Source organism: Trachinotus anak, unplaced genomic scaffold (assembly GCF_046630095.1).
Source record: "Trachinotus anak isolate AG129_WGS33_773 ecotype Australia unplaced genomic scaffold, CSIRO_AGI_Tana_v1 ptg000013l, whole genome shotgun sequence".
NCBI classification, from domain to species: domain Eukaryota; kingdom Metazoa; phylum Chordata; class Actinopteri; order Carangiformes; family Carangidae; genus Trachinotus; species Trachinotus anak.
Genome location: NW_027273864.1, coordinates 11,928,698 through 11,955,144, shown reverse-complemented (window position 1 = coordinate 11,955,144; position 26,447 = coordinate 11,928,698). Strand labels below are relative to the sequence as shown.

At 40.3% G+C, this 26,447-nt stretch overlaps 4 protein-coding genes and 1 pseudogene across 9 annotated transcripts; 2 read left to right on the top strand and 3 right to left on the bottom strand.

Annotated features, from left to right (window-relative positions):
• Positions 1-595: 595 nt before the first annotated feature.
• On the bottom strand, positions 596-4,498 carry tmem167b (transmembrane protein 167B). Its single transcript, XM_071494782.1, has 3 exons — positions 4,339-4,498; positions 3,028-3,159; positions 596-1,956 (listed from the first exon to the last, which is right to left on the bottom strand). The coding sequence occupies exons 1-3, from the start codon at positions 4,346-4,348 to the stop codon at positions 1,874-1,876; spliced, it is 225 nt and encodes a 74-aa protein (XP_071350883.1). The 5' UTR covers positions 4,349-4,498; the 3' UTR covers positions 596-1,873.
• Positions 4,499-6,336: 1,838 nt separating this feature from the next.
• LOC139630921 (protein FAM107B) lies at positions 6,337-9,206 on the top strand. The gene is made up of 5 exons (XM_071494778.1): positions 6,337-6,539; positions 7,222-7,255; positions 7,453-7,609; positions 8,325-8,469; positions 8,651-9,206. The coding sequence occupies exons 1-5, from the start codon at positions 6,516-6,518 to the stop codon at positions 8,750-8,752; spliced, it is 462 nt and encodes a 153-aa protein (XP_071350879.1). The 5' UTR covers positions 6,337-6,515; the 3' UTR covers positions 8,753-9,206.
• Positions 9,207-9,337: 131 nt separating this feature from the next.
• b3galt6 (UDP-Gal:betaGal beta 1,3-galactosyltransferase polypeptide 6) lies at positions 9,338-13,261 on the bottom strand. Of its 2 annotated transcripts, none has more exons than XM_071494771.1 (2): positions 12,673-13,261; positions 9,338-12,037 (listed from the first exon to the last, which is right to left on the bottom strand). In XM_071494771.1, the coding sequence occupies exon 2, from the start codon at positions 12,025-12,027 to the stop codon at positions 11,008-11,010; it is 1,020 nt and encodes a 339-aa protein (XP_071350872.1). In that variant the 5' UTR covers positions 12,028-12,037; positions 12,673-13,261; the 3' UTR covers positions 9,338-11,007. The 2 variants fall into 2 exon arrangements, with proteins under 2 accessions (XP_071350872.1, XP_071350871.1); XM_071494770.1 differs by having other exon boundaries at positions 12,653-13,257.
• Positions 13,262-13,575: 314 nt separating this feature from the next.
• Positions 13,576-24,381, top strand: LOC139630915 (dnaJ homolog subfamily C member 16-like). Of its 5 annotated transcripts, none has more exons than XM_071494769.1 (16): positions 13,576-14,025; positions 14,209-14,275; positions 14,424-14,569; positions 15,590-15,765; positions 16,387-16,571; positions 17,628-17,732; positions 18,296-18,454; positions 18,712-18,842; positions 19,070-19,247; positions 19,474-19,656; positions 19,781-19,857; positions 20,109-20,189; positions 20,475-20,564; positions 21,854-22,024; positions 22,350-22,849; positions 23,553-24,381. In XM_071494769.1, the coding sequence occupies exons 1-15, from the start codon at positions 13,841-13,843 to the stop codon at positions 22,840-22,842; spliced, it is 2,427 nt and encodes an 808-aa protein (XP_071350870.1). In that variant the 5' UTR covers positions 13,576-13,840; the 3' UTR covers positions 22,843-22,849; positions 23,553-24,381. The 5 variants fall into 5 exon arrangements, with proteins under 5 accessions (XP_071350870.1, XP_071350868.1, XP_071350869.1 ...); XM_071494767.1 differs by having other exon boundaries at positions 23,485-24,381; XM_071494768.1 differs by having other exon boundaries at positions 22,350-22,858.
• On the bottom strand, positions 23,729-25,880 carry LOC139631378 (cytidine deaminase-like; annotated as a pseudogene).
• Between the last annotated feature and the right edge of the window lie 567 nt (positions 25,881-26,447).

The window sequence follows — 26,447 nt, the reverse complement described above, 5'->3', positions numbered from 1 at the left end:
ACCTACAGGCAATTTAGAGTCCTTTTCTTACTATGACAAGTCCAAATGTCTGTTGCAAAAAAAGCTTAAACAATGGCATTGAAAAGAACCGGTCAGGGGATGGATACAAGACAATTTGCAAAGCACTGAATATCACTTAGTGTATGACCATAAACAGTGGCATATTTATAAATCTGCTGAGAGTCGGCTGTCTTCCAAAATTAAGAATGTTTTTGAAGAAGAGCACTAGTGGCAGAAGCCATCAAAAGGCTTACAACAAGTGTAAAGGCGGTACAGGGTTCACTGGGTAAAATGGGAGACATGCATACAAATACTGTTGCCTTGGTGCTTCACCAGTCACAGCTTGTTGGAAAATAACTGGTCTGTTTGATAAAAGCATATTATAAAAAAAAGCAACATATTTTTGACCTTTATGCTAAATGATGTGTTTAGTGGAAGTCCCACACTGCACATCAGCAGAAATACATATCCACCATGACTCATGGTGGGGGGCAGCACCATGCTGTGGTGATTTCTCTCAGATGTTTCTGTAGTAGGCCCTCGTGAGAGGAGAATGGATGCAGCAAAATACAGAGACATCTTGGAGGAAATTGCATTGAGATGATGAGAGATGCTTTATTGTAAAGCTAGACAACAATGCCAAATATGACGTCAAAGCTGCACATACATGGCTTTAAAAATAGCAATGTTAATGTCCAAGATGTCGGGGGGGGTGGGGGGGGGTTCAGGATGTTTCTTCTTTTTTTGTTTGTTCTGTTGAACAAAGGCAGTGAAGGCACTGTATGTCACTTGAAACATTTTGTTTTATAAAGACAACAAACACAGAAATTGTCTGATCAAGGTTTTACTCAAAATTGCATTGCATTCCCTCCCAAAACAATTTATTCTTTTAGTAATAAAAAATAGGGTGGCAGAATTAAACTCAGACTAACAGTTTGCAATTTGGATGGCATAAGAAGCACCATCCCCATTTGGCATTGCATTTAAATGTTCAGGCAAATCTGATATAGCTGTCCAATTTTCACATGTTGATGTATGCCCCTTTTAAAGTTATTACTCTTCTCTCTGTGACTTTACAATTGTGATAAAACTTTATCTCTGCAGTGACTTAAAGTCCAACTTGTAACTATTTATGACATTCAAAACATGTTATCTAGTATTAGATGTCAAAGTAAATACATTATACATCAGTATAAAATGTGTATTTCAAAACTAAAGACAAAGTAGGAGATGCCAAACAGCACTGTTAAGAAAAGTTAAGAGATCCAAGTAAAGTATAGTGTATACAAGAACATATTTATATATTAGCTTTGTTTATCTTCCCCTCCACCCTTGACAGAAGAAGTGATACAGAAAAAATAGCATAGCTGGGAGCAAGCAGAGTTGATCATTTTCAGTTTGAACAGACATAACCTCTGGCAAATCCCTATTGGTCATATTTTTCCCCAAAATATATACAGCTAGGCTAATTTTAGGTTGTGCACAGGTACAAGGTATAATGCATACACTGTCATTCGGTCCTGCATCCTTCATTATAAATAATTAAGGGGTGTGGATGGAGACAATAAACAAGTTTACCCAACTACAGAATGATAACATGTAACCAAACAGGGCTCTCTCCTTTGTAATGACGAGTAGATTCAGGATGCCCTTCTCATCTGTAGTGCACACACATTATTAAGGGAGCAGTTATGTACCCAGTCACCAGAAGGGGGCACCACTGAGTATTCCTCGCATGGGTCCACAGGGCAATGGGGGTTTCACCGGTCACTTAATCCTAGAAGTGTCCCGCAACAAGGATTAGCACATGACCACTGAGATGAGTCCATCCCCATCATGCACCTGTCCAGTCCTTTCCAGTCCAGTCTGACTATCATTTCAAGAAGACGATGTAGAAAGCCATGGTCAGACAGGAAACTGCCACAGCAATGTGGAGTCGCGTCCCAATTATTGCAGCTGAGAAAAGAGATGGAGGATTAAACCCGCAGGTAAATAACAAACATACAGAACAAGGACAGAATAGCAAATATAAACACAGATGTGTGTCATTGAGATACTGTGAGTGTTGATGAGCAACTCCCTTCAAGTGACACATCTTCTATTGTCTACCCCCTGGCACATTAGACTGAAGACCAAAGTTTTCATCCATTTTGGGTGAAGTGTGCAGAGCTTGCTGCCCCTTTTAAACATCTCCCATCCCCCAGTTTTAGGACAGTGCAGCAGGGCAGTGATGATACCTAATTACACAGCTAAGACAACCCAGTACTTTTTCTTTTTTTTTTAAGCCAAACTGTATCAAACGCTCGTCAGAAGCAAAGTCAGTCATCTGACATAAATCCAACCTTGGAGGTGTTTAAGTTGATGAACAGAGACTAAAGATAAAAGTCCCCAAAACAAGCAACAAGTGAAGATAGCTGCAGTACAGGGCTGGCAGGGCATCACCAGGGAAGATTACTGGTCGTTGACTGCCAACCAAATATTGAATAACACACCTTTATTTAGGGCTATGCTAAATCATGTCTGGTTGACTATGAGTTCCACTGACTCCACCCAATGTGGAAGCACATGCTCAAATTGGGGTGAGTGGGCATCAGACATAAAGTCTTCTCTCATGAAGTACTGTATATAAATGTATTTTTATTGAAATATCAATATACTGTACAAATTACATAATTTGTCGAGGTTTTTGGGGGGTGGTTACAAGGTACTGGCCAAGTACAATTACTGTTTATTATTATTTCGAGCTACATGAAACAATACATTTACATTTGATGAAAGGCTAATTTTCACTGTATATTTGCTGCAGGGGTTGCATTAACGTATAAATAAAATAAACAAAACATGCAATTTGCCGAGGGTCACACAAACTTTTTCATGCATCTGTACGTATAAAATTATCAATGGCTGCATAATATCACATTTTTCTGACACCAGAATTAGTTCTTAGATTTGTGCCATCTACTCTAAAGGGACATTTTGTGTAGGTGAGTGTTCAATTAGCATATTTTTAATCCATTATATATCTACCTTTGTAGAAGACACCCCACACTCCTTTCTTCTCTGACAGCAGCCAGCTGTTGAGGCGAGGCACCTTTTTGAGGTATGCACAAGTGCAGATGAACAGCAGCCCAAACACCAGGATGCCGTCGAAAGAGTACACTACAGAAGAGGGGAGGATAATATCACATAATCCGCCTTACATGCCAGTTAGCTGGTCACTAGGCTTATTCATCTTATTCACAGAATACAAAACATCTGTTAGCTGTATTAAATGAGACAAAAACAACAATCACAACACTAAACGCCTCCTGTTTATGAGACTATGTGAGCGTTTACATGCACTGGTCCACATCAACTTAGCATCTGTGAATCTAAAAGCACCCTGATTACAGTCGGTGGTGAAAAATACACTGTAGAGTAGCAGTCACCCATTCTTGCTGTGGCACTGCACAGGTTGGTTTTCATTTTTGAATTTTAAAAAGCCTCTTTGTAAGAGGAAAAGCAAAGAGACAAACTGCAGAGATGATGTCATGTAGAAATAAATACTGCTGCTGCATAAACAGTGAAAAATCAAGCGACTGCTAAAAGACACTAACATTTGTGGTGAATTTACAAGGATATGGGCACAAGTGTAAGTAACAATCCCCACATCCTGTCACCATATAACGTACGCCCTTCTTTGACATGCAGTTTTGAGAGAGAGGTATTTGCTTTTGCTGCTGCTTTGTCTGACTTTGCTTCTACTGTGTGAAGTCATTCAAACAGAGACAGCAACTTTGCCTCGATGTGGATTTTCACTTTAACCAACATGAACAAGCTGTGTTGTTGACTCTGCATGTCCAGAGGTGGTTGCAGTTGCAGCAGCATCAATAGCCTTCGTGTGCCCTCATCAGCAGTGGACAAGTACAGAGAAAGCGTAGATATTTTAAGAACTATGATGAGTTAAATGCCTGCGGGTTTTTCTTGTCTTTTGATTCAAAGACTGCAGCTATCTGGCTTTTTAAGCACTAGCCAGACCCAAATCGATGCTAGCTAGCAAGTTGCTTTTTAGTCTGACAAAAACACGATGTTTCCAGCACTAGGAGGTTTGTAGACAAAATCCTTTCACTGAGGACGACAAACCTTACAGTGACACCGTGACTGTAACAAAGAAGCAATGCGACACAGTTAAAATGAGTAAAGAAGAGTCGGTTTTGGTGCTAACAGACTGACAGTGCTGCCCAGGGCCACGTCTACAGCTAACCTAGCTTTAGCCTCCTTTGCTAGGAGCAGCCCAACTTACATGACCTGTTATGCTACCGACACGTCTTAGCTAGTTTTACAACACAGCTGACCTACCATTTGTCATATTCGCAGTTTGCTCTTTGACGATGTTATATGACAATTTCTTCCTTTAAATTAGCAATCCATCATGAATTATAAAGTGGAGATATAATACAGTGTACTTCGCAGTCACTCGGTTGACATTTCCGGTTTCACTGGTTTACATTCTTCTTCTACATTTTATGTTTGTTATTGTCAGGCTAGTATTACTGCCACCTACTGACCTACCTCCTACAAATTTAAATTCTTTCCATGCATGGGACTGTTCAGCAATCCATCCATGCATACACAGTAGCCCTATGCCATACTTAAATGTATAGAATTTCCATTGTTGGGATCTTCACTATAAAATCTGAATACAACACAAGCAAGATAACAAAACTGAGACATAGTTGTGAAATGATAAACTAAATTGTTCCTAGTAAGCCTTGTGGCATACTTATATATTATATTTCTTTAGGGAGTCTATTATCATAGTCACCATCTATGGTGAGTCACAAACAAACACACCTGTAAATATAGACATAGTGCACACAATATGGCAAAAAAAAATATCTGTGCCACTCAGGTCTTTCATTGCTCACAACATTTTTTTGCAGAGAGTGACCAATGCACTCCTCTCTGAAGTAGGGTGGCACGGAGGCAGCATCTATAGGAAGACAAAGGCAGGATTAACAGAGAGAGGAAAATGCTGGCTCCTCTACACCTGGGCACACCTTAGGCACTGCAGCAGAGGGAAGGAGAAGGATTAATCTGAGCTTCCACCCACACTGCTAGGAGCTGACACCAATATACAGTCGCCTCCACCTCGTTCCCTGCAGGTGCATCATGACGCAATTTGTGCGGACAGCTACGTGCCACTGCACAGTGCTGTCTGTCCAACTAGCCTCTGTCCCAGCCAGTCAAGAGGGTGCTGAATCGGGGTACCTGCGCTGCATTAAGACCACTACAAACCACCTTTTGTTGCTGAATAATTTGCTCCAGACTAACCTCTAAAAGACTGGCCTACACAGTTAATAGTCGTTTCACATAATATCTAACAGTATGTCTGTTATTCTGTGTGGATATACTGTAGTTATTACCAGAGGGAAAACTAGACTTTTACCATGTTTCAACTTTAGGTTACACATTCTATGCTCTTTCATAGCTTGAAAAAAGTACCACTTTATAATAAATGTTTCAAATCCACTGATTAGACTTAGATTCACACCTATATATTATATTCACACATTATATTCCAGCTGAAAAATGAACTGCTTCTATAACGGTATACTACCTGCATGCACAAATACAACATAACATACATCTGTACAAACTTTTTAATTCAGTTGTATAACACATGTGCCTCAACCTACACATTCTGCTCACATGAACTACATTTATATATTTTTACATTACGTGACTATATCTGTTATACTATATATCACATGCCCATTGATAGTCCCAAAATTATTGTTTTCAGTACTGCAAATCTTTGGCATCACAATCAAATTCACTGTTGATATTTGGAGTTTCCCCTTACCACTGTCATTTTCACTTAATCCTGACATTTTAATTCAAAATGTTGCTGCAGGGCTGAACATTGTCAGTTCAGTGTTCACATATAATTCACATTTGTTGTGTTCCATTGTTTATCATTGCTTCACTGACCTAACTTCACTGAAGGACCATCAAAATGTAAATTTATACTCTGTTTCAGACAATATCTTTGACTGCAGGATGGTAGTGTGTATCTCTGCATTAAAGAAAACATATAGGATTCATACAGCGTGCACAATGTGTTCATAGATAACACAAAAGTAGAATTTGATGTGAATGTGGACTATACCTGTCTCCCCTCTGTGTCTGTGATAACAACTGGATTCACAAAGCAGAGATGCAAAAGCCATATTTGTTTTGTTATTTCTGTCCATGTTGCATTAGCCTAATCTTCACTTTACATTATCCTAATCCCTCCATATGTTGTTCCTGCCTCTGAGACAACAGAAGTTTCTCTCCTGAAGGGAACGAGGGTGGAACAAAGGGTCGTAAGACAGTTAATAAGATTTGTTCGCAGGGCAGAGTGGCACACCTGTTCAGATCAGCCTCACTATAACTGCAGCTTGCTGTGCACCTGACAGTAGCGGCGAGCTCTTCTTCTGTTCCTGCACTTGTTTCTGCAAACACAGACTTTAGCACACATCTTTGCAGTAATGCGTCTCTACCACTGCACACAGGTAAGGTTGGTTTTATCACCTTTATGTGTGAATGAATAAATAATCCACATTGGGCCTCATTCAAAACTACCTTATGTTTCAATTCATTAAAAATTGCTTGCAATAATAATTTTTGATCCAGCTAGTAAATTGGACTTCATAAAACAATTCTTATCATTTATATGTTTATATGTCAACCTCAATGACTATTTTTTGATAAACTAACTTAAAAGCAGCAGTTTCTTACTGAGCCAAAAGACAGTCATCAATAGACAGCATTTAAGCTTTTTAAAACTCATGGTCAATTTAGATTTTTATTTAAAAAAAAAAAAGGAAGTAAAGGAAGCTTTCATGGTGAGTTTTTCTTGTAATTTCCTTGCATAGATGAAGGCTAAAAGAAATACAATCAAAAAGCTATTTTTATACATGGAAAATATTGATTATATAGGGTCCTGTTTTTGAAAAGATTAATGAGTAGCTGTATATTTAATGTAATTTACAACTCATTTCAGCAACAAAATACTGACATTTCTTTTTGTGTGGATTTGAGTCTTTCAAGATTCCAAGTTGAGATTTTTTGACTAAAATGTTTTATTTGATTGTAGGCGGGTAGGCAGAATGGTCTGTGTGGTCTGTCTGTCATTTCAATTTTCAAAGCTTATTTTGCAAATGGAAAAGACTTACCTGCCCTCTGTTCATCCAGGCGTCACAAAAAATGGGTCTTCGAAATAGAAGAGGTAAGGTAAAATCAAATAATGGTCAAGTTAATTTTTCTTTAGTGAATCTAAAGAAACAAAAAATATTCACATTTAGTCATAGCTCATCACTTTAAAAGCCACTATTATGAAGATTTTGCCACCAACAGACGTTCTACCCATAAAACACTGACAGTGATATGTGTGTGTGTGTGCTGCCCTTTGTTTATGTGTGTCAGAGAGACATCACTGCTGGATGGTCCAACCTCACCAGGTGATTGAGACTCAACAACAGGAGGGTGGTGACCTCATCAGGCCCAGGAAGCTGCCAAATCCTGTCCTGGCTTCTCCCCAACACAGAGCCCTTCACCAAGAGCTGCTGTTCTGCCACAGACGGTGAGAAAACACTGAGCTCTGTACCTGCTGCCTGTGATAAGGTCACATGGGCAGCAGGTACATGCTAATCCACGTACATGTAAATGTAATACCAGTCAAGGTACAGCTACTGTAATAGAAGTTTAGTACCTTGACTATATGTAAAGATTTTGATTTCCAGTGTTTGACTATTTTTTCCTAACATCCCTTCGTCATCTCTATGTGGCCCTGTTTTTGTAATCCGAGATGTTTTCTAATTTTCTATGTGTGGTAAAGGCAAGTTGAAACTGCCAGCATAAAGTTCTCCACATCAGCATTTTAGTAGTCTCCTGCCTCAGTCAGAGAATCCTCTTAGTCCTGCTGACCAGGGCTGTGGCTGGGGGATAAGCAACATACTTAGATGGTGTTAAACACTGATCGAGTCAAAGGTGCAACACTTCTCTGGAGATCGCTGCTAATCTCTCAACAGGGAGAAAGTGTTCCTACTCTTGTGTCTGAGAAAGCAAAAACAATGCATGTTTAACTACAAAAAAAATCAAGAGAGTTCAGAGTACAGAAGAAACCTTTTATGTTCAAGTTTATGAATTATAATGAGCAAAAGTGTAATTTTACTGATAGCTAAATAAAACTCCAGAGAATGTCAGAGATGTTTTTTAGTACGATATAGTATTTTTTTTTTTTTGCTTATCTTAATACAGAGATCCATCCTGTTAGTATTTTTGTTATGTTTCCTCAGAGGTCTCCTGCCAAGAATAAAGCCCGAGCTGCAGCGTGTGCTGGAACACAAACAGAGAGAGCGGCACAAGCAGGCAGAGCTGGCACTCCATCCTGCCTCCGACTTGGAGGCAAAGCTACGTACAAGGCAGCAGAGGATACAAGTCGTACGTATATTAGATAGAGAGCAAATGATGCAGACCCACACAACGTGCGGAAAACAGCTTTTGTTATTATCTATTTACATTTTGGGTATGCTTGAGCATGTCTGCAGACATTTGTGAGTAGAGATTTTTTTTTTTAAGAAGGTTGTCCAAATTAGACAGACAGATGTTTTCTGTCTTGCAGTGTGAGCTGGAGGAAAAGAAAAGGAACGAGAGCCTACAGAACGCACCAGAGTTTGTCCGAGTGAGAAGAACCTTGAAGCACGTCCAAGCTTTTTCATCGTGACAACCAGAGCTACAGGAACACAGGTTCCTGTGTTATTGTTAGTCATCAGGAGGATCATCTTCAGCTGACCAATGCAGCTCTAACAGATAAAACACATGACCAAATCTATGTCAGCAGATGTTCACAGTACGAGATTTGCATTTTAGATTGGAAAAATCTAAATTTATCAATCCTATTTTGCGAGTACTTCAACAGCACCAAGCAAACATGATGGATCGTGTGAATTCAGATAGGAGTGCACTTGTAAAGTTGTGAGACGTATAAAAGGCTCCAAGATTTTTGTTTTCGTTTTTTTTTGTTTTTTTATCTGATGTTATCATTATGAGCTGTGAGGAGACATCCACCCCCCCAAAAAACGCTGTTCTTACACTTGATACATTCCATTTTGTAGCATTGTTAAGAGGGATACATTCTACATGTATGGAACTGACTATTAAAAAAAAAAGTGTAGAATCTCTTTCAAAAACATTTTAGACAATAATTATACACAGTAGGGATCGAAAGGCTTGCAACCACTTTTCCACTCACTTGAGTGGTCTCAGACTTTTGGATCCCACTGTAGAAAGAGAAAATAAGCAACAGGAATACATTTAAAAATTTTAATAAAACATCCAGGGAGGCTGACAATGTACGTAAAAACAAATACTGAAACTTAAGTTTGTTTGAATCGGGATCTGCTTGTAACAACAATGAGAAAACAGTCATATCATTATTCATCTAATGACATGGCAGCAGTCACAGGAATGAATTTGAATGTCGCTCTTTTCGCAGGATTCCTTAACCGTTTGCATTTCAGTCTGTCGTACCCTTAAATCAAAGCTGCATATACTACATAGTTCACAAGTTTTGGGACTCAGCTAGTGACATCACAGATGGTGAGAGCCTAAAATAAAACAAGTAATCATTGAGTAATGATTTATGGACTTATGTTTCAAAAGTGACCAAGTGCCGGCTGATAGTCTATATCAGGTTTCTCAGTCTGAATATGTGGTGAACTGTAAACAAACATTCACAAATAAAGTCATATTTCTGCAAAGTAAATGCACTGACCAAACTTTTAAGTGTGACTGCCTTGGAAATGTAAATATTATCACAGACTCCTCACTTAGGCTCCAGTAAAATGAATAAGAAGGCCTGCTGAATAAATCACATTCAACCATTTTCTCTTGTGCATTCTGCGCAACCCCAAACTTCTTACACATTGTGTATCGTTGACTGTAAACAAAGGTTTTACATTTAGAGGTGAACTTTTCTTCTCTATGAATTTTGTGAATTACATGTAATTTCCCCCATACATGTTGATAAATACAAATTCAACTCACAAGCAGCAACCACGTCTACTGTGCTTCTGTCACAACTCAGCACCAGTGTGTTGTGTTTACTGTAGAATAAATTAATAATAAATAAAACACAAAAAAATGCTTTCACAAAAAAAATGTAGACATAATGGCAGGGTAAGAAACTCCCGTCTGTGTTTCCCGGTGCTATCTACTACACTTAGAACTTCTCATAGTGTTTGAAAATATTCAGCAAGACGTACAGTAGAAGAAGCACAGACAGAGAGAAGTAGGCCACCCATGTGGTAAACTGGCGGTAAGGAGGGCACTGACATTATCATGGGTCCAAATAACAAGGCCAAAGGAGTTTGTGGGACAAAAAGTACATAAGGAGGAAGTTGGCTCCCGATTTGAGAATTAAGGTAAAATATTTCTCGGCCAATTCTTGATTGGTACCAGTGCGCTATTTGAAGTCATAAAATTTGTACTTGACTTCAAAATAAAAGCTGTAGCATTGTTTAAAACCCCATTCTATTGGTGAAAACAGAAAAAAAACAGTGATTTGACTGTCTCTGTAATCCAGATTAAACCAGGTATAAATAGAAAAAAAAGGTATCAAACCTTGACAAGATTAACATAGAGACTCTGTTTAAGATCTATAAAACCAAAATCAAAGTCTAGCTCAAAAACCACTCCATGATTCACTGCTTCTATAATTTACCAGACCTGGTCTAAATTCACATGGAGAGTCTTAAACCCAGTTTGAAATATGTGGAAATTCCATCTTCATCCTCTGGTCTGGATGTGAACTTACCCTTTTTTGTTTTCATAAACAGAATAAAAGGTTTTCTAGTACCTGTCACACAGCTTTAAATCATGTAACAAAGGAGAACTGGTCGAAAAACATTAACCCTTAATTTTCCAGACTCAAATGATACACATCAAAAGCCAATTTCAACCACGTAAAGAGGACAAAAATTAAGGAATGCCATCCTTCCTTTGGCAGCACTGTGAGGGCGGCACACTCCAATCATACACATAGGACAATCGCAGCTTGACTTCCTCCTTGCAGAGCCTGCCGTCACGCTGCAGAGTCTGGTGTTTTTCCAACATGTCCTCCAAGCTCTGCTTATGTGTGACCAAATATTTGTTGTTGCAACCACGCGATTTATACTCTGTGTCAAAGCGCGGGTCATGCGTCCGCCGAACATCCACAGGTGCCAGCCAGGCACCCAGTGAGACATCCTCACTCTGCCACGTCTTGAAGTAACCTGCATTCAGATGTACGTAACGTACCAGGTCGGATGAGAGGATGTAGCCCCCACCAAGTGCATAGGGCAGATAGTAGTCACAGAGCTCCCATGAGCTTTCCCGCCACTTGCCAGCTGTTTTCACTCGGCCTCTCCCTGAGAAGAAGCCCCAGTACAACCGGTTAGGCTCCTTCCCCTTCAGCTCCTCTTTAAGGAGGTCCAAACGAGCAAATGTGTCATCGTCTGCTTTGAGGACAAACTTGAACTCCACATTCTGGTCCAGCCAGGAGTACATGTGGAGCAGCTTGAGTGTTAAGTTCTCATAAGAATCTCGTAGCTCAGGCAGTAAGAGCAAGTCTTTGTGCCGCCCTTGTTCTGTGTTAAGGTTCTGAAGGTCCTCATTGGAAAGCCCCTGAGTTCCTACAACAAACATGGCCAGAACATCAGAGTCCCGCTTGGCAAGCCAGGTGCTGCGGATGATACTCCTCCGCTCTGTGTACTTAGGTCCGGTAGTGATGAGAACCACGAGGAATGCTGACAAGTCTTTGGATGTGGAGGGGGGATTATGCTGCTCTGGACGTGACTGCAAAGCATTGGCTTGGGGTGCTAAGCCTGGAGGATCCGGGTGGCCCTGTTTCAGGGTTTCTGAGGTACATCGGGCCAAGAAGACAAGAACTACAGCAAAACTGCAAACAGTGCCAATGACCAGGGCTGTCTTGTGGCGGCACACTAGACGTAAAAGATTCATGGTGCTGAGTCTGTGGTGAAAAACACAATAGATTGTTAGTGTTAATGCAATTCATCAAGTTTATCAGGACCTAAATTAGACTGTGCAGCCATACATTTCTGCAAGGATCATCAGAAAACCCACATCGGGCGGCCGAGAGGGAACAAACAAAGAGTTCGACTTATAAAAGACAAATTTGCATTTTGTGTGTTTCTCATCTTGTGTAAAATGGAATATATGCCTGAATCAAGGTGAAGTTAGTAATCACACATCTCTACACATTTACTTCAGTTTGTTTGACTGCTGTGATTACAGACATTACAGATGTAAACAAACATTTCTGAGCAATCAGAAAGGATTATGTCAGACTAGTGACCGATGGCATTAAATTGGTGGTAGCACGTCAGTTCTTGTGTTCCCAGTTTAAGCATTAAAGTTATTCTTTAATTCTGCATGTGGGTCACAGCTTCTGCCTTGGACAACAGTAGCTACAGAGCAAGTTAGCAATGTAACATCGCCCGAGCAACACATCCATGAGTCAGTAGCACCATCTGCTTGCAAAGCTTAGCCATTTAACTGGACACTGTGCCCATACACTGTAACAATACTGTCCGGAGTGATTAGTTAGAGAGGATTTGTTAGTTACCTCAGCAGAGTGAAAGGTACCTGTCCTGTAGATGAGACAGCGAGAGCGGGCCACACACAGCAGCTTTGCGGAGCTAACGCTAGCTACCAAGATAAGACCCTCTGCGCACTTCGTGAGTTCACTGCACTGAAGGTAAACACGCACAGGCAGCTCATATTGGTGCAAACCGAGGATGGAGACCACCAAGTTTAGCGGCTTCAGCCAGGCAGGTTACGATAAGCAGGTTAAATGATAGGCAGGGTGAGCTGAGCCAGGTATCGCTGTATTCATCTCTTGCCTGGTAGAGTCTCTATGGCTGTGACGAAAAGGAAACGGAAGTGAAGCCCCCCTGGAAGAGGGGGGATAAAATAACACACAATAAACATGCATGTGAACAAACATTTTGTTTTATTTGTATTGCTTTGGTAGAAAATTGCATAGAACCTAAACAAGAGGAAATTGATTAACTCCAACCAAACTTTGGACATGTTTACCAGGAACTAAAACGAGAACATAATTACATGTAACAACTGCGAAAAACTCTCTCTTTTTTTTTGCTTATCATTGCATGTGTGATCAGAAAAGGACAATAAAACCAAGCAACTTGAAGACAGCTGCTGTGTGGAGCATGCGCAGTAGTCAATGTGTCTCTTGTTTGGATCATCCACGGCACTGGAAGATCAAGATCGGATGTTATATCTGTGTGCTTCAAAATTAAAGCACAAGCGTAGACATTTGTAATTCTGTGACTGTAATGGATTTAGTTAACCAAAATATATCACAATATTATTGTGTTGGTTTTAGCAAAATAACAATTCAAGAAATGCTACCAATGTCACTGTTAATTCTTTCCCCACAAGCTGGTCACCCAAATAATGGGCACTTCACGGTTTAGGATTCAGCAAGGGTTTATCGGAGTTTTCTTTTGAAATCCGCAACCGGAAGCTGAATGTTTCACTGCGGGAATGACACTGACGGTTTGGAAATGTCCAGTATTAGCTAGGAAAAAATGGCCTCATCGTAGTAAAACACCAGTGTGTCGTCTGTAGTTAAACCAAACGTCCAGGAAGTCAGCAGAGCCGGTAACGTAAGCGCTTAGCATGGTATATTTACCCGGTACAGTACAGCTTTGAAGCATTTACTTTACCGGGCAGCTCGGTTGCTAGTTAACCGACGTTAGCGTTGGACGACGACAGCGGCGAAGCGACCATGGTTAGGAGAACCAGCCGACATCCTGGGACATGTCGGGTCTTACTCGCCATCTTTCTGCTAATTTTGAGTTTGCAGCTGGTTAAATCAGCCTCTGACTATGACCCTTATAAAACCCTGGGTGTCAGCAGGAGTGCCAGTCAAGCAGAAATTAAAAGGGCGTACAAGAACCTTGCCAGAGAGTGGTGAGTGATTGACAGCACCATCACATCAACCCTGTGTGCATCTGACACCTGAACTGGTGCATCTTGTCATTTATCATAATCATAATCTGGTCCAATTTAAAATGATAAACAGTGAACCTTATTCTAACAATGCATGAATCTTAACAGTGATTTATGGTGTCATGTATGGGCTGTTTTTTGTAGGCATCCAGACAAGAATAAAGACCCTAAAGCTGAGGACATGTTCATCAAGATCTCGAAGTCGTATGAGGTGTGTGAAAATGCATCACAACTCACGTTTGTTTTTTTCAAACACGCTCCAGTTTGTTTGGCTTTGTGTATCAGGGTCTCGCTCTCATTTTAATAACATTATTAACAACGTCCTCTCACTTCTGCCTTTCATTTTCTCTGGCACACAGATCTTGTCTAATGAGGAGCGAAGGTCCAACTTTGACCGCTATGGGCAGATGGATGAAAACCAGCCCTTTGGCCAGTCACAGCATCACGGTTTCCGCAGCTTCCACAGCAGCTTCTACTTTGATGAGTCTTTTTTCCATTTCCCCAGGTACACCCATTTGCAGTCACTTGGGTAGATGTCACCTTTATTTAGTGGGAATGAGAAAACAGAAATATTTTATTCAGATTCCCTAGGCTTAACATGTCCTAAATCAAATGTTTGTGAAGACACCATTGGTAAAGGTGTACATAAGCAGCTGAAAGAACTTGATTCTGTTCTTTTAAAGCAATGTCAACAATTCTCTGAGGATACTGTCACTATCTTTTTCCAAATCAAAGTACTAGCATGCTTCGGACCACATCCTGCTTGATAAGGGAACATGTCTCTTCTTCTGTCTCTTCTGACAAACTGTTTATGTCTCCACGTTCCCACAACTGTGATCATAGATAGTTACATCCCAGTAAGTACCAGTAACACTATACTGGTACTTACTGGGATGGTGTTGGTGTTGCTCCTCCTTGTGTTTGTATTTGGTTATTGATAATCATGGCAATAAAAAAAACAAAACCTTTCTAATCCTGGAACCAAGATTTTTAGGTGCAGTAATTGTTGTCCCATTCCTAGGTTTTGGTCGTTTTTATAAACTTGCATGATCAAGTCCTGTTGTCCAGACCCATTAAGTTCATTATTAAGTCAGTCAATGAATACAATTGATGACAAATATGCTGGTTTTAGTGTCTCAGATGTGAGGATTTGCTTGTACACCTCCTTTTTTTAAAAAATTTTATTTATTTATTTTTTTGCTTGTTGGTCAAACAAAATGCGTAATAATAAAGACTTCTCATTGAACTATGCCAACCCAATGGAAATTTGTCAAAAAGAATAATCAGTAATGAAGGAAGAAAAAAAAAGAGCACTTTTTCCTTTGATTAACAAGGGTAAAGTCCCTGTTTGTCGAAGTTAGTTATTTCAGAGAAGGATCTCTGCCTCTACTCAGCGTTTGCGAGATTTAGAATGAATGAACAAAATGTGAGTTACAGGCAGTTTTCTCTCAGGTCATGTGCTGACAATACCCTGAAGGCTAAGTCTAAAAGAAGACTCACTGTCTTGATTCTGATACTCCTCCAGGTCCAGGGACTTTGCAGACAGCAAGTACCTGCTTCACCACACACAATTTAACAGCGATGTCCTTCCAGACAGCCACAAGAGGCCGTACCTAATCAAAGTGACCTCTGAGTGGTGCTTTGCATGCATCCACATTGAGCCTGTGTGGAAGGAGACTGTGCAGGAGCTGGAGCCGCTGGGTAAGTCTGCTGTTACTAGACTCCCATCAGTCACCCCCCAACACACCCAAAGGATTGAGATTGGTTTTCCTAAAGGCATCATAACATAAGGCTAATGGTCGCCCAGTTGCAGGCCATCAAGACAAATGTAATTTGGGTCTTAAGATGCTTTACAAAGAGCTTGCTATTTCTTTAATTATACATTAGGGTTTATTTGCTCTTCTTGGTTCCCTGGTACAGAGTGTAAGGGAGAAATTCAGCCCTATGTAACAATTGTCTGCCACCAGAGATGAGTTTAAAGTTGTTGTGTCAATTCTGCCAATTAGAAGTACAGTGTTCCCAGTGCCCTTTAGATTAAGTCTGAAGCTTAGTCTGTAAGTGTTGTACAGTGGCCTGTCCTGCAAATAAGGATATCCTGCATATTAATGTGACCCATTGCTCTTTACTAGAATATTTTAACTGGATGTAGCCTAAAATTTGGTTGGTAGATAAAATCATCTTTGACTTTGACACACACACACACACACACACACACACACACACACTCTAACTCACACGTGCTGGGTTTAATGTCAAAATCACCGGTATGTTATAATACAGCATTTTTTATGGTGTTGTATTTTTTTCCATCATTGACACCAGGTGTGGGCATTGGCGTTGTGGACCTTGGTTATGAGCGACGTCTGGCCAACCAGCTGGGAGCTCACCGTGCTCCCTCCATCATCGGGCTGGTGAATGGCAGGGTGACCTTCTTCCATCAGGCTGTGGTACGGGAACACCTGCGACAGTTCATTGAAGACCTGCTGCCCCACAAACTGGTTGAAAAGGTAAGCTCACCTGACACAAATACGCCACTGCTGCTACTTTTTATGGAATTTATAGGCCCCATAAATGGTCACTTGTAGAGCATATTTTTTTACAAAAATGAATAATAGGAAATTTCTTTCTCAGCTGATTTAGAATTGAAAACTGATTAACATACACTCACCGGCCATTTTATAGGTACATCTGTTCAACTGCTCGTTAACGCAAATGTCTAATCAGCCAATCACATGGCAGCAACTCCATGCATTTAGGTATGTAGACATGGTCAAGACGACCTTCTGATGTTCAAACCAAGCATCAGAATATAGAAGAAAGGTGATTTAAGTGACTTTGAACATGGTTGTTGGTGCCAGACGAATATTTCAGAAACTGCTGATCTATTGGGATTTTCCCACACAACCATCTGTAGGGTTTACAGAGAATGGTCCGAAAAAGAGAAAATATCCAGTGAGCAGCATTTCTATGGGTGGAAATGCGTTGGTGATGCCAGAGGTCACAGGAGAATGGCCAGACTGCTTCGAGCTGAGAAGAAGGCAACAGTAACTCAATTAACCACTCGTCACAACCTGCTTTCAGCAGGATAACGTGCCATGTCACAAAGCTCAAATATTCTCAAACTGGTTTCTTGAACATGACAATGAGTTCACTGCACTCAAATGGCCTCCACAGTCACCAGATCTCAATCCGATAGAACACCTTTGGGATGTGGTGGAATGGGAGATTTGCATCATGGATGTGCAGCCGATAAATCTGCAACAACTGCGTGATGCTATTATGTCAATATGGACCAAAATCTCTGAGCAATGTTTCCACCACCTTGTTGAATCTATTCCATGAAGAATTAAGGCATTTCTGAAGGCAAAAGGGGGTCCCACCCAGTACTAGCAAGGTGTACCTAATAAAGTGGCCGTTGAGTGTATATGTACTGTATAAGTACAACTGATCGAGTGGTGTTTCCTAGAGGGGGTGGTGGTGTTTAATAATGCTGGTTTTGAGTTATGCTACAGTAGACTGTTATATAATTTAATGTTTAAAACAAATTTCCATTCTTTCTCCAGGTCACAGATAACAACTACCTGACTTTTCTGGATAACTGGCATGTGGAGAATAAGCCCAGTGTTCTTTTGTTTGATCAAGTCCCCGTCATTCCCTTGCTCTACAAAGTAAGCAAGCGCGCGCACACACACACACACACACACACACACACACACACACACGGGACACTAATTAGACTAAATATTATCAAGGAAAACTGTTCAATCTGCTCCTTCAAGCTGGTTAATATTCTAAGATTTGGTGCTGAGGAGTTCTTTGCTCTAATACATAAGAGCAGATAAATTAGACCCCAGCAGAAACTACAGAGGCATCTGTCTGAGCAGCTGTTTCTGCTTGAGATCATTTTCCTTTTCACAAATGATTTAATAGTTCCTCTGTTGTTATACCTTTTTAACATCACCATCAGTTGCACTGGCAATATAGTTTTCATAACTTCATGCCAATAAATGTGTTTGGTTGAGACAAGGAGAGAGAGTACTGAGGTGGCAGGCTAGATAACACAGTTTCAACCAATCAGATAACTCAGTAATAACTATCTAAAGAATATATTATGAGTTTCTATAAAAGTAGATATCAGTTTGCCTTGAACTCTCCTCCTTGACATCTTGTTCTCTCCTTTATTTTAATATCTTTATTCTGGATGCTTTACTTCTCCCACTCTTCTGTCCAGTTAACAGCGTTCGCGTTCAGAGACTACGTGCGTTTCGGCTTTGTGGACCAGGGTGACACCCACTCCACTCGGCTCCTGCGGCAGTTCAACATAAACACATATGCCCCCACCATGCTGCTGTTTAAGGAGGACACCGAGAAGCCTGTTGACATCATCCAGGTATATAGCTATATCCAACATTTTGGCCACATTTAAATGTGATGTTTTGTGGCCTATGAATCACTAAATCATACTTAGCATTTTTGACTGACAAAAATAAAGAAAAATAAATAAGAGAAGAAGTTCCTGATGTAATGAATCTTCTCATTTTTGCCAGTTGCAAATTTTAGTAATTTTTCAAAATGTTGCACACCCACTGTTCTCAAACCTTTTCTTGCTTCATGCCATTCACACCGCTTGAATTTTGTCTCTCACAGGCCAGAGGGATGAAGCGACAGATCATGGATGAGTTTGTCTCCAACAACAAGTTCCTGCAGGTGCCACGGCTTGTCAACCAGCAGCTTTTTGATGAGCTGTGCCCTGTCAAGCAGTTCCACCGACGGAGGAAGTAAGACTCACTTAAAATGACCCCTTGTGCTGGATTGATGTAGAAGGAAAAAAAGGAAAATAAACTAATGGGTTCAAATTTGACTTTTAACATGACTGAACAATTGTGAGAAGCTGAGATCCAAATAGAAGAGTTAGACAAGCAGAGCTATGGTTTTCACAGTGTTAAGTGAAATAATGTATCAGAATTCAAGACTTTTTGGATTAATGTCAGTGAATGGTTCGCAGGTACTGTGTGCTGCTGATCACAGGGGAGGACCAAGCCTTTGTTCCAGGCAATAAGGCTTTCCTTGACTTCGCCTCAGCTAACAAAAAAGAGGTGCTGCGCTTTGCGTATGTCTATCAGCGTCACCAGCAGCCTCTCTGTCAGGCACTGCTCCACAATCAGGCTTCACTCTCACCTCAGGTTGGTGGCAGAAACACTCACTGTGAACATGTGCAAACAGCCATTCTTTACATGTGTACAGTAAAGCAAACCTCATTTTTTAAATCACAATTTTCCGTAAACAAACAAACATCAAGGACAATGCGCACTTGCTGGCAAAGCTTTTTTTTTTTTTTTTTACCCGGGTCACACAGAAATGCAGGTTGTATCACTTTACAATGCAAGTGTTCTTTAACACCACTGACAGGTGGTGATTCTCGAAAGGCGGAGCCAAGCTGGTAAGGTCCTGTACCGCTGTATAAGTGGTGGCTGGAACGGCAGCGAAGAAGACAAGTACCGCCTCCACGAACAGCTGGAGCTCCTCCAGAAGGACCCCACATATCTGAGCTCAGACGCCACTCTGCCAGAACTCAACAACGAGATGGCCCCTGTAAGTCACAGCAGACATGTTGTGAGACCACCAAACTTCCTCTGTGCAGACATGCACAAATCAATCTGACATGTTTTTTTGATGATAGTAACAGTTTTCTCTTCTATTTCTTCTTCCTCATCAGATTTTTATTGTTCAGTGGATAAATGCTGCCTATGATTACATCCTTCAAATATATGATGACCTTCTCTACTCGAACTGGTAAGACAACACTCACCCAGGAAGCCTGCAGCATTTACAGCAAAAAACAGAAAGACACACTGTGTGTTGCACTTTTGCTGATATTTTATCAGAAGCTGAATCACCTGCCTGATGGGGGCTGCGTAGGTAGAATTTTCTGTGTCCCATCACAGCTGTGATGCATCTCCTCAGAAAGCTAAACACACATAGAGGCTAAACTGCTTTGCATTTTCTCCTACATATTTCAGTAATAATGTGTGTCTCTCCTCAAGGCGAGAGATGATGCCCATCCTGTCCTTGATCTTCTCAGCTCTCTTCATTCTTTTTGGCACCGTCATCATCCAGGCCTTCAGGTGAGTGGCACAGCTCAGTCTGAGACATTTTAATCATATGCCGCAACATTTGACTTGTAATGGCTTGAATTAAAAATGTATTATATTTAATGATACTGATAAGCTCTGCAATAGAAATCTGTTTATTAGCATTTGTTTTTGTCATTTGTCTCTTTAGTCTATGTGACAATTCCTGGTTTTGACTCCAGTTGAGGCAAATACTGGCTGGATGGTGTTGCCCTAAAAGTGGTCTCAGAGCTTTTGATCTCCATACTGATGATTTCTTTTTCTCTGGTGTATTTTCAGTGAGCCAGGGGAGAACAAACCCCACAAACCAAAGCCAAAGGAACAACCACAAACTGCAAATGATGCATCAAGTAGAGCAAGCACCTCGAGGTAATGTAGTGACATTAAGCAAACACAAGATGGACACAGAATACTGTCACAGCAGATCCACAACCAAATGTCAGTTTCACATGAACAACCTACTGTATTACACAGACTCTGGAAGATGCGTTTTGAAACTTATTCTGCAGTTGAGTAACTGTGTATGCAACCAGCAGGACTGTTGGGCTTTTGTGGTTTCTTCTAATTTAAGCACATCCTAAAGTTGTCAAATCATTTCTGTAACCCCACAGGACAATTTTTCACGTTTAATTAAATATGACAATATAGTGTTAATGGATTTGTATTTTATTCAGACCAATAGTGAGAGAGTACCTCCACACCGATGACAGCCGGGCCCAGAGGCATATTGTTTTCAGTCCGTCCATCCCATTCTTGTGGACACAATATCTCAGTAATTCCTTGATGCAACTTCTTCAAATTTGGCACAAACATTCACTTGGACTTAAAGACAAACTGATTAGGTTTTGGTGGCCAAGGGTCAAAGGTCAAGGTAAAAGTGTAATAACTCAGTCATGCCTAAAGGAACTTATTCAAATTTGGCACAAATGTCCACTTGGACAAAAGAGTGAACTGATTAGATTTTGGTGGTCAAAGGTCAAGGTCAGTGCCAGTGTGACCTCTCGACACACTTTTTAGCCATTACTCAGGATTTCACACAGTAATTATGACAAGACTTCCCACAAATGGTTATTATTTTGTATGACTCTGGATAAGCAGGGATGTAATTTGAAACTAGTCTGAGTCCTGGTGGCAAACAACTGTGAGGTGGTAATTCTAGTTCCCATGAATTTTGCTCTTTCATCTGTTTGCTAGTTTCATTTTGAGCCAATCCCTCAATAAAATCACTGTCATGCACCATTGTTTGTTTTCCAGAATCAGTAAATTTGGCAGCCTTGTGCATAGTTGGGTCAGGTATATTAATAACAACACACAGGTGTAACTAACATGCTCAGAAAAGCTTTTCAAATCTGCATCCTTAATAAGAGAAACTGACCCAGCCCAGTAATAAGGAATTTAAAATCTATGAAATCTTTCTTGGATCCTTTGTGGTACCTAAAGAGAAGGTTCTTTTTTTAAGCCTGTCTTATTTCTAATACTCACATGCCAAGTGTACATTGAGTTATTGGTAGCTTTAATCTTTCTTCCTCCCCCTGTGATCCCTTCCTAAATCAACATGTGTATAAAAAAATAAGGTACAAAATCCACAATACACAGAAATATGATTCCCATTTTTTTCCCTGTTAACATCAGTCTGTCTTTGACATTGGTCCATGTAGCCGTCCTCCTAAGAAGGACTTTGTGGAAGTGACAGAGCTGACAGACATCACGTATACCAGTAACCTGGTCAAGCTGATGCCAGGCCACATCAATGTTGTACTGGTGCTCACCAATGCCTCCAAGAATGCCTTGCTCAGGAAATTTGCCAAGGAGGTTTTCTCTTTCTCTGGGTAAGTTTGAGCACTCAATATTGGATGGATACTTTTTAAAATGATTCTAATGTTTCATTTGATTGTTTATTTATTTGTGCATATTAAACCAGAGAGTCTAAAATTGACTTGTGTCTGGTTTTTGGCAAACCTTGTTAAAAGGGCATCTATATGCTCCCTGCATTTTTTGTATTTAAAATAAATATGACACCAAGGGAAAATCATGGATAATCATCATACGAGCATTTCTGTTCACTGTCCAAAAAAAAAAAAAAGAAAGATTTTTCATCAACCATTGCTTGTTTCACCTAATCCCAAACCCCTCCCACTGCCCCTGCCACTACAGGACTCAGAACCTCCACTTCTCTTTTCTCAATGTTGATAAACACCGCCACTGGATGCCGTCAATCCTTCGCTCAGCCTCTGCCACTGCAGAGAACAAGGCCCACTCTGATGAAGATGAGGAGCCTTCAGACTACGCAGGACATGTCCTGGCTCTCAACGGCCACAAGAAGTACTTTTGCCTCTTTAGACCCGTCTTCACGGGAGACGATCCCAATGACTCTTCATCTGAGACCTCATTCTCCTCTGACAGCAGGAGAAAGTCCCGCTCCAGGTCCAGGTCTAGCTCCCACTCTCGATCCCGGTCCCATTCAAGGGAGGATGGGACAGGCCCCAAGAGAGGCTCCAGTAGGGCCACCAGCATAGAAGTCCACCATAAGCTTGACAGACTGGGACTATGGATGGAAAGGCTAATGGAGGGCACCCTGCCCAGATTACAGGTCCCTGCATGGCCATCTCTTGATGAGACCACTAACATCTCCTCCACAGACTGCTGAGGTCAAAGTAAGATCGGTACGAATGGTAGCAATTACACTTTATGGTCTTGCCTCCTGATTAAATTCTTTAGCAAGAAAACTGCAGTGTTGCAGTTTTCACGTTCTGATTTAAGTTCTCCTTTGCAGACATAAATTGCTGCACTGAGCTGCTGCAATCAGTTTACACAATGTCTTGTTTCATCTACTATAGTGTGGAGCTTTTAGAAATCAATGGCTTAGAGTAGTGTGCAACAGCAAACCTTTAAAATGCACCTGTGTGCATCTTTAAGACATGAGATTAACGCGTGTTGAGGCAAAGGCAAACTGAGCTGTGTGACTCCGATTCATGACTTCTGTACAGAGACAGCTGGAGAAAATCTATAACAAAATAGATGAAAAATGAGTCCAACCTGTTGCACAGACATGCACAGTCAAGATTCTCACACACACACACACACACACACACACACACACAAACACAGGTGGTGTCTGTTGTTAGGTCATTACATTTCTTTGTTATTTTCCTCTCCTTCACTTTTGTCTCTGTACATTTATGAGGTGCAGTCACACAGCACGGGATAAGTGCAATTTTTTTGCTTAAGTACTTTGAACCTTCTCAAGCCTCTAAAATGTCCTTCAAGCCTGATCATACGTTTTTTACAGCCCTCTGTCAGGAGTTTGACCTCTGAGATTATGTCCCTGTGATGGAGAATCCTGTTGTCTGTTGTCAGGTCCTCACATAGAAGCAGGTTAATAAGAATAAAGGCTGCTGAGCTGAGTTTATAGATAAATAATTAGTTTATATGACATTTTAGGAGCCTTCATCTGACCTTGATTATTGACCTTTGTTTGCTATTATAGATCTGACGCACCCTTTTTGATTCCAGGTATAAAGACAAACACAATCTCACAACAGCAATAATCGATTTATTCTCATAACATCATTTACATTTACACACATACAGGGTTCATCCTGATGTTTATTTTGCTCAGAACAGGTTGCCATGTCTTGCTGCTGTTTTGGTTAAGGATTTAACATTAAATATACTACCAGCCAAGTTTGAATTCTGAAAATGTCATTTTTATTAAGTCGTAAAAGAATGTTGAAATCTGCCTTTTTTGCTTTACATTTACTGTTTATTTGGGGAAGATTTCAATTATTTTTAAAATTGTTACCAGTTGTCTGAATCAGGGAGAAACAATTACTCCTACCATATTATATCTGTGCCCTCAAACCACTGTAAATGTTAATGCATGGAATAAGTAAACCTAAAATCACTAATAAATGTTTAGTGAATTTACACTGGCAACTTAAATGTTTCACCCTCTCTGTCTTCTCTTTATACTCTGTAAATGAAAAATTTGCTGCTCAAGAAATAATATTTGCTGTATACTGTATCTCTAAAATAGTAATTTTTTCCTTCTACATCATTTGAACTTTATTTACGTCCCTGTCCTTCCAGAACAGTTTATTGAAATGTGTGGATGAGTTTGACCTGCTTTGATATTTATTTCCTTCATCCTTCTTTAAACTAATAAATATTTTTATCTACAACAACACAGTAGGTGTCTTAATGTAGGTAATTAAAGCTCAGTGAATGGTCTGGCTGCAGTATATGTAGAGACAATTTAAATATGACAAATGTGTGTTTACAATGAGCAGATAACACAAGAACAAATATTTACCATAGATTTAACTACTGCTAAACATGGATGCATGTTCAGCATGTTCATTAAATGCGGTACATGTCATGACAGTTCAAAGAAACAGCATGTGTGTGTGTGTTTTTTATTAAAGCACAGGCTTGTTACTCATTAGGAGTGTCAATTTTCTTCTGGGTCAGGTCATCAGGACCAAAGGAGCGTGGCAGCAGCTGTTCCACAGTCATCTTCTCTTATGAGCTGTCAGGCTTTGTCATATACACGTCCCATTTTGATCCAAATTGTAAAGAAATGAAAAAAGTGTTAGTAGCTAAATCCTTTCACAAAGCCCTAGATGTCTAAAACCACTGCACTTGTTATGTGTTACCCTTGCTTGTACAAGGCAGTGTAGATGTTGAAACAAAAAAGCTTCCCTAAGAAAGAGCTTGCTACTGAACAACATCACTGACTGTAAACTAAATTCTCCTTAAAAAGGAGAGATGATACCTTATCTCTTGTCTCTTGCCTCACCGGCTGTTCAGTTGGTTTGATGGTCTTAAATAAGACAGACTTTTGTTCAGAAAGGTAACAGGGGAAATCTGGCTCAGTGTGGAAAGTCTAGTGATGTGCAAAAAGAAACTAAATGCATGCTGAGTCATGGTTTGGTAATACGAGAATGTTGATGGTGCAAGGGAGGGGCGTATACTGGCGATTCAGGAAATACATTTCTAGAGAACAGTCAGTTTTTCTAAGAGTTGGTAACTACCTGGCAATTGCAATAGCCTTGAACGTTTTGTGTCCCTCTGACACTGCCTTCAACATGGCAGTCCTTTCAGCACACACACCCAGGTTGTAGCAAGCATTCTCCACATTGCAACCTGCCAGAGAAACAAATGTTGTCATGAGCTGTTTTTAGTGCTGTCACATTAGGGAAGATAGTTAAAACCAAGAGTTGCTGAAAGGGCCAGTTCACCATCAAAGTGGCCGTATCTTTACTTCTTCTGCACAAGTCAAATAGTTACTCAGTGGGTCTTTGCTCTCACAGCTGTTGGCCAGCCGTTTCTGCTGAGGGACACGTGAGTTGCTCAGCTTTGCACAGTCCAGCAACATGGACAGGGCAGTGGTGTCTTTACCTTGCTGTTGACAACAATTTGACATCCCTGTCAGCATATACATTGCTGCTGAGGCAAGTGGCACAGTGGCTAAACATCACCTTAGTCCCTGAGAAATGTAGTTTTATTCAGTCATCTGGGATAATTAAAGACTGATCCTGGTGAGAATTTAATGATGGGCTGCTGTAGAGAGGCGTGTTAAAATTAAACCTTTACTCTGAGCGAGTCCAGTCACTTGGCCTGCCTCTTGTCAGGTAATCATTAACTACTTTTGTACTTTCAATTTTGGGAAAAAAAAAGAAACCAAAACAAAAGTCTAACTGGTCATGTTAATGAGATTCTTTCTCCCACATGTTGATGTGAATATGTCAGGGTTCGATCTGCTTATTTGTCATTACAGTTGCAGTTCATTTAGGGCGGATTTCAATTATTTTTTTAAGCTGTTGCCAGTTGTCTGAGTGGGGGAGAAATGATAAATCCTACCATATTATTTCTTCCTTTTTTAAGTCTGTGCCCTCAAACCACTGTAAATGTTAATGCACAGAATAAGTAAATTTGAAATCACTAATAATATTTAGTGAATTTCCTCTGGCAATTTAAATGTTTCATCCCCTTTTTCTCCTCCTTTTACTCTGTAATTGAATAATTTGCTGCTCAAGAAATAATATTTGCTGTACCTTTTCTTCTACGTCCTTTGACCTTCATTTACGTCCCTGTCCTTCTAAAACGGCTTTTTAAATGTGTTTAATATATGTTTGACTGACTTTGATATTTATGTAATTTCCTTCATGCTTCTTTAAACTAATAAATAAATAGATATTTTTATGCACAACAACACAGCATTCAGTATCTTACTGTAGGTAAATGGACAGA

What these genes read in the sequence shown, in the direction of transcription:
- tmem167b (XM_071494782.1), bottom strand. An exon ending in GTGGGGTGTCTTCTACAAAG is followed by an intron (nt 1,957 to 3,027) that starts GTAGATATATAA and finishes CTCTTTTCTCAG; the next exon opens with CTGCAATAATTGGGACGCGA.
- LOC139630921 (XM_071494778.1), top strand. Translation starts at nt 6,516, where the DNA reads ATGCGTCTCTACCACTGCACACAG. An exon ending in GGGTCTTCGAAATAGAAGAG is followed by an intron (nt 7,256 to 7,452) that starts GTAAGGTAAAAT and finishes TATGTGTGTCAG; the next exon opens with AGAGACATCACTGCTGGATG. An exon ending in CTGCTGTTCTGCCACAGACG is followed by an intron (nt 7,610 to 8,324) that starts GTGAGAAAACAC and finishes ATGTTTCCTCAG; the next exon opens with AGGTCTCCTGCCAAGAATAA.
- b3galt6 (XM_071494771.1), bottom strand. Translation starts at nt 12,027, where the DNA reads ATGAATCTTTTACGTCTAGTGTGCCGCCACAAGACAGCCCTGGTCATT.
- LOC139630915 (XM_071494769.1), top strand. Translation starts at nt 13,841, where the DNA reads ATGGTTAGGAGAACCAGCCGACATCCTGGGACATGTCGGGTCTTACTC. An exon ending in AGGCTTCACTCTCACCTCAG is followed by an intron (nt 19,248 to 19,473) that starts GTTGGTGGCAGA and finishes CACCACTGACAG; the next exon opens with GTGGTGATTCTCGAAAGGCG. An exon ending in TCAACAACGAGATGGCCCCT is followed by an intron (nt 19,657 to 19,780) that starts GTAAGTCACAGC and finishes CTTCCTCATCAG; the next exon opens with ATTTTTATTGTTCAGTGGAT.